Raw genomic sequence first — 7,207 nt, forward strand, 5'->3', positions numbered from 1 at the left:
AAGAATAAAGTTGACAGTTGCAGGCGTTAATGGTTATATGACTGAAGTGTATATATATATATGTATATATTTATATGTATATACATATATATGTTTATTAAAGTATACCCTTTGCGGGAGCTTACGGCTCATTGACGAAATGAAATCGAATAAATTAGAGTGACGAAGCCAAGAGCTTTGGAAGTTGGTGGGGCAATGAGTAAATAACAAGTGTACTATTGATAACTCTAATATTTAAAGATGAATTGTTTGTAATATTATCAATGAATTTTTTGTTAAAAATATATTTATGTAGAAGGGAATGCATAGATTCCACCAATATGAGGCTGTACTAAGCACATATTATGTGAAGTTTTAACTTATTGACGCCATGAAAGGGATTATTAGTCAGGGGTCTCCCGCTGACTTCTTAAACGGAGTAGAAGTYTTYCTCTTCCTYTGCTTCAACCGGCGGKTATTGAAAACCYTCAAAGYTGGAGKGTTCTCTTCTATTGGGACAACATGACTTAGCCATCGCAGCCGCCGTCTCTTGATACCCTGAACTACATATGTCAATTTCGCTGTATATCTCGTACAGCCCATCGTTCCATCGACTGCGGTATTCGCAGTTGTCAATTCGCGATGTCCATAGATTTTCCTACTCTCGAAAACTCGTAACGCGGACTCAGCAGATAATATCATTGTCCATACCTACGCACTATATGGAAGAAGGGGTATAATAGAATAGAGATTGAATTTGTTCGTTCGAGAGAGGACTTTACTTTTTAATTGCCTACTCAGCATAAAGTAGCACCTGCTGGTCTCATTATAGACAAAATTATCAAAGTTATGACTGTCAACAGTGACGTGGGAGCCAAGTCGCGAATGTCATGACTGTTTGTTTGATGACAGGAGATATTTCGTCCTGCCTTCGTTCTCGCTATCCATTCTGGAGAAAGCAGAACTAACAGCTCGGGTGTTGAGGCCAATGATATCAATATCATCGGTGTACGCCAGCAGCTGTACACTCTTATACATAAAAGTTTGTACCTTCTCTATTTAGCTCTATAGATCTCTACTTTCTTCCAGAGCGTTTGGTGTTGCTTAATGACAGTTTACATAGACGAATTAGCTTTTTTGCGGACAGATCAAATACAGATATAGCGCCTTAAAAACAGTCCCTTTTCGTGCTGTTGAAGGTGGCTTTATAATCGACAAAGACGACAAAGTTTTTTGTGTCGATCTTTCTTTCACGGATTTTTTCCAAGATTTGAGGCATAGTGAAAACTCTGATAAGGTCCAATCAGTTTGTTGGCGGTGGGTTTAAGTCTTTCGCACATTACGCTTGATAAGATCTTATCAACACTGTGGGTCCTACAGGAGTATGCTCTGGTCCTGAAACCTGAGTTATCACAAAACAAATGTACTATCGTGTACGGTAGACCCGAAACGGCTACCATGGAGAATAAAGCAGAAATCTATAAGCGCATGAAGTATATTGATGAGATAGTAGGCATMTCAAAATGTTAGTAATTTAATCAGCATACATACTCCGGAGAACAACCGTCATCGATTTACACAGCCACCTTCGCCAAAACCAAAAAGGAACGAATTAGGCTAAAAACTTTATTCTCCAAATTTGGCCCGCCCGTTTTTTTCACAATCTTGAAAAAGTTATTTGCCGGGATATGAGAATAACCAAATTGCGCAGTTACCCTAAACAAGGTATATTAGKTTTTCCATGATTTTTTGTAATAAGCCGGCTTGATCAGCGTGTCCATTTAACCGTGCCCATCTCTTCGTATACAAGATCTCAAATTTTAATTTCCTCGTTTCTCCCCCCAGAAAAGACAAAACATGTGGAAATCTTCTTCATTTTACGAAATACCTCCTTCAAATTTAACACAAATTATAATTTAAGGCAGTGGCTCTATCACCAAGGAAATCGTTTAGTTCGAGTCATTACAGCATATAGCTGCCATATGAATGGAACGAAAATGATTTTATTTGACAGGATATCTTCACGAATTTCGACAGAGACTATTTTCCAAGCCAAAGGTACAATCTCCGAGAGTTTTTCAGATCGGACCACTATAGCATATAACTCMCATACGAATTGATCCATCCAATTCTTTTATAGAAACTTTTTTCATCTGCTAATATTTTCCTAGCTACTAGCGAAGTTAAGATTTTTTCTAATTTGTATGCGCTACTCTTTTATAACTTAAGGTTTGCGTCTTTACTTGGGTGCTTGTCTGAGCATCTGTGATGAACTTATTAATATTATGCGACTTCAAACATCTTATGTATTTTATGAGAGCTTGTTTTAATAATAAACATCCAATAAGATTTGCCGAAGTGGCACCGTTTTGTAAAACCTTTATTTTTTGTCGTGGTAGTCATAACCCACTTATAACTCGTTATTGTCCTCCCAATTGCCTACTGGGTTAAATTTTTTCCCACCTTTAGCATAAACCACTTTTTTTTAATATTTTTTTTTGTAGAACGAGTATCACTTCCACCAGCTCATGCAGCGCTGTTCATCTAAGTCGCTTAAGTTCGACAAGTAAATAACAACAAAAGCTGTTTACGCGTTGTCATTTATCACAAAGAGCGCACGAATGGCAAAGTATTAAAGTATATACGAAAACAATAACATTAGCATAGGCAATAGCAAAGAAATAAAAGTTAAAGCACTACAAGTAAAAACAAAAACAAAATTGAATTTAAAAAAAATAATAATAATTACAAATACAAATACAACAACAAAAGCGGCGTAACTCAATACGCTCAGCAAACTTCAACACTCGCCTCCGAGTAAATATTGAACAAATACCAACAAAAGCACGCATTTCAACAAATATTTGTCTTTGTTTTTGTAGTATTTTTTTAGTAGTATTAACAAAAAAAAAAAAAGCAAAAAAGAAATAAAACTCAAAAGCAATAAATATTCCGATGTCTGCGATCGGTTGTGCAGTATTTTAGCATTAAAAAGCTGGATATCTTTTCTTGTCGCGAATACAAAGTTCGACTCGTTTAGATGTCAAACAACTTTACTTCCGAGTTTTTAGGCAAATTTATTTAATTTATTTTAATGTATGTATGACTATGTGAATTTGTATTGTGGCGTGAATCACGCCTTCCCATGTGCCGCGCGCCTTCATTTGTATTTGATATTACGAATTGTTTTACTTTAGTTTTCAATAGTCAAGAAACGTTGACCTTCATTGGCGTGTAGTGAGTATTATAAAATATAATAAAATATATAACAAAACAAATATATAACGGCATGTTTTCAGTAAATATTAAGATATGAATTAATTACTAAGATTTGTGTGCCAATTTTTGAGGTTCTGTAGTTCAATAACTCATAACAAGAGATTTAGAATAAAATTCGGCAGCRCATGTGTTTGAATTAAAGTGTTGGCAAATATTTAGATCTTTACTTTTTTCATAAAAACTAAGAAAAAAAAACAGTACTTCGATAGAACCGAAGCTGGAATATGCATGCTTCTTATTCTTCTATTAGGGGGTAGACATCGCTGAAGCAGATATAGCCGGAAAGGACACAACAGTTTCCTTCATTTCATTGGGAGTGTTTTTTACGTGGCCACCTAGCCACAACCTTTGGGGTCACAAATAAGAATAATGATATTTCTTCTTTCAAGACCTTAATTTTGGACGTGACCACGAAAACCGATATCGCYGGATCCTCCAAAGGCGTAGTTTCAAGCATAGAAACAGGCAAGTGTCCAATTTTTGTCGATATCTCAAAAACTGTGGAACTAGTTCGCGTATATACTAAACACAGACGGACAACGTTCGATGTGTTTAACCTTCTGACGACAGCCTTACCCCAGAGTACTCACAGCGGGCAAAAATGCTAGGCAGTTTTCAGTACCAATTGATTTGGACACACTAACCAGCTYGGTTGAGTTCGAATTCCATCTAAAATCTCTGCTGCATTTTAGATCCACACCCGGTTACAATGAATCTCCACATTGAACTGATAAAAGGTCAGTTCTTCCATCATAACAATTATTTAACCATAACCACCACTATACTCCCCGAAAAGCCGTGCTCTTTGARCAGGTTGAAGCGGATTTCATTGGCCCCTGCAGCCGTGGTACCCGAATTATATCTTTGGTCAGACCTCGTAGCCSAAATTTCCATTAATTGAGTTTCAATACTGCTCAGGAGTGGTGATTAGTGATTGGAACCCATATGTTCATTATATGCATACACCATTCAATCAGAAGCTAACCGMCACATTCAAATTGAACCTAACTGTTCAGTATTYCGACTAGTGAAGATCACATCGCTAACATCTAATCGATAGTCACTACYCTTTAGATCCCTAATTTCCGAATACATATTTATACATGCAACTAATATTCAACTCGCGCCCACATACACTACGACCTACCAGAAAGGTAACTCTGATGCAAAAATACATTCCGAAACCCATGCTCGGACTTASGAAAAGCGTCACGTCCTGGATGTATCCGTAAGTCACTCGCCGGTTGGTTCTATTGTTCCGACAGTTTTGTTACTTTCTCTAACACTATCGTCTAGAACCCTTTTCCTTCCTAGATATGCTTTCCTCTCTACATCATCTTCGGAAACCCAGTAGTTTCGCTGCAATGACACACTCAAACTTCCTGAATACATGAGCACGCTGTATGACAATGAGGTCAAGAGGGGGTGCATCTCATAAACCCTACATCGCACCAATATTAGCGATGAGATCTCCATAATGCAAGGTCACACGGAGAGAAGTTTTTGGCATTCCGAGACCACCATTGTTGAGATCCACCATATTGCGGCATCATAAGWGGCACACGCCATTAATAAGCCAAAATATATGGTGCGAATAGGACGTCGTCCGAGGCTCCTATCACTTCGCAAAATGCGTTCACTGCTTCTCACTTATAGACAGTTAGACAGATGGGCATGGCCATATGCACTCAGTCCATCACCCTGATTATTTATATAAACTTCAAGACCTTCTTTTATACCTTTTTGTTTATGGTATAAATATTTGATATGAAAACAGTTTCCTCTGTCAAGTGAAGTTTATAACCAATTTCGCATGTATTTGGTATCAGGTTAATTTATACCGTGTTCTGGTATTTCAGGCTCTAAGTCACAGAACCGGCAATTTGCACAAGAAGATAGGCCCATGTTAAATAAGACCTTCTTGAGCTTACAATGGCCAGAGTAGAAGGCGACAAGTACCCTGAGTTTTTTTCCTGGGAGATTTATTACATATTTAAACCTTTTGAGGTTGTAACCACCATAGGTCTAAGTAGGGGCAGTAAGTTCTATTCAAAATTGTCTTCTTTATAAAAATATCTCAATAAGGTTTGACATAAAATATTTATTCTTCAGGTGAGCTATATATAGAATTTTTATATGAACTTGTGGAACACCGGTAAATAGTAGTTAAAAAGAGAGTTAGGCGTTGAAATGTCTGAAATTCTGCGGTTGTTTGACATTTTTTAACTCAATAATTGTTTAATATTACGGATGAGATGGAGGGACAAGTCCGAAACTAAAACTATCCGAACTTAGAGCTATCATTATGTTTTAATGAAAAGTTTGTATGATCCTGTTTCCTTACATACAATATTTTAGTTTTTTGTAATAAAAAACATAAGTCAAAACAAAAGCTGTGYTAAACGAAAGAGTTTGCATTTAAAGAATGATAGAAACACATTCTACAAGGGTTTCGAAAGACATAAGTAGAAAGATAAATCCTCATGTGGTACATAATATTAGGTTGCACTCACCTTTATCACCCTCATCATAGTATTCCTCCTCTTCGCCCTCCTCCACATCGTAATCGAGCACTGCATGCACCTGTGTGCGTGTGCCCTGGCCAGCTTGAACACGCGTGAAACCSGGTGGGCGATGTGGATACGATTCATCAACGGCACCATTATCACCACCACCAATATCACCAACGCTATCATTGCCACCACCATTCACCTCATCTACGGTGCGCAGCGTTGGCACTGGTGCTGCACCATAAACCGCTGCCGGTTGCGGTGCTTCGGTCACCGGTGCAGTGCCATAGCTTTGTTGGCTTGTTTGTGTTTGAGTCTTCTGCTGTGATTGTGCAACAAATGAGGAAGTGCTATGACTATAGGAATTATAAAATTGCTTTTGTTGATGTTGTTGTTGTTGTTGTTGAGGGCGGAGCTGTTGCGTTGCTGCAGCGCCAAAATTATTGTAAGAACCTTCGCCGTAGGTTCGGGTAGAAGTGGCGGCAGCAGAGCCTGCCGCAGCAACGGTGGACACGGAAGTGGCTGCCTTGAARGCGACATTGTTGCCCTTGATTTGTTGTTGCTGATGTTGCTGTTGGTGTTGTTGTTGTTGATTTATGCTGAAATGACTATAATGCTGTTGTTGCGGCTTTTGTGGCAGCTGCTGYTGTTGTTGTTGTTGCGGCTGTTGTTTTTGGTTGTTGAATTGTGTGTTGCGCGCACCGGGCGGCGGTATGGGCGGCAAGTAGGTGTTACCGCTTTTCAGSCGATTATTATTTTGTATATTGTGATTGTTGTTGTTGCTATTGTATTGATACGACTGACGTATCGGCTGCTGTGGTTGTTGCTGCTGATGCAGTTGTGGTGGCGCATACGGGTTGTTTTTGTAGAAATCTGATTCCGGCGGCGGTGCGGCGTCGTCGCCCTGCTGCTGCTGATGATCGGCCGGCGAGTAGAGTAAATTGTTGGTGTTAGCAGCTAGCTGATGGGCGGGGTGCAGCGGCGGYAGGGTGGCACCCCACGTGGGCACTTGTTGCGTCAGTGCGCCAAAGGGYAGCGAGAAATTTGTTAACGCCATTTATTTTTGYGTCTCGTTAGTCACTCGGGTGTTTTGCGCGTTTTCGTTTTGTTGACTTWGTCAGCAGCGCTGCTGGYKGCGCATTTTCACACAAAATCAATATTCTTTTCAATTTAATTCACGTTTTTATGCACTTTTACTGTATTTTTTAGTAATTATTGGTTGTTACTAATATAAAAGACTTAAGCAACGAACTTTGCTATGGATTTGGTAGCGTTTGTATTTAGTTTGCGATTTTTAGTTTTGTTTACTGAGCTATTTTACTTTTTTTTGCGTTACCTGAAAAAATTGTGGTTATACAAAATTTGTAATTCTTATTATTATTTAATTTTAAATTTCCATTAAATTTTTGCAAACAGCTATTTTATTTTTTATTTTTTAT

At 38.5% G+C, this 7,207-nt stretch overlaps 1 protein-coding gene across 1 annotated transcript in view; it reads right to left on the reverse strand.

Annotated features, from left to right (window-relative positions):
* Positions 1–7,207, reverse strand: part of LOC108972288 — a gene marked incomplete in the record, with an annotated part of 71,559 nt that overhangs the window by 59,552 nt on the left and 4,800 nt on the right. The window contains 1 exon segment of the mRNA XM_018938839.1: positions 5,772–7,097. Within this exon segment, the coding sequence (XP_018794384.1) occupies positions 5,772–6,825 (1,054 nt within the window).

This window comes from Bactrocera latifrons, unplaced genomic scaffold (assembly GCF_001853355.1).
Source record: "Bactrocera latifrons isolate USDA-ARS-PBARC rearing strain unplaced genomic scaffold, ASM185335v1 scaffold_39, whole genome shotgun sequence".
In the NCBI taxonomy this organism is placed as follows: domain Eukaryota; kingdom Metazoa; phylum Arthropoda; class Insecta; order Diptera; family Tephritidae; genus Bactrocera; species Bactrocera latifrons.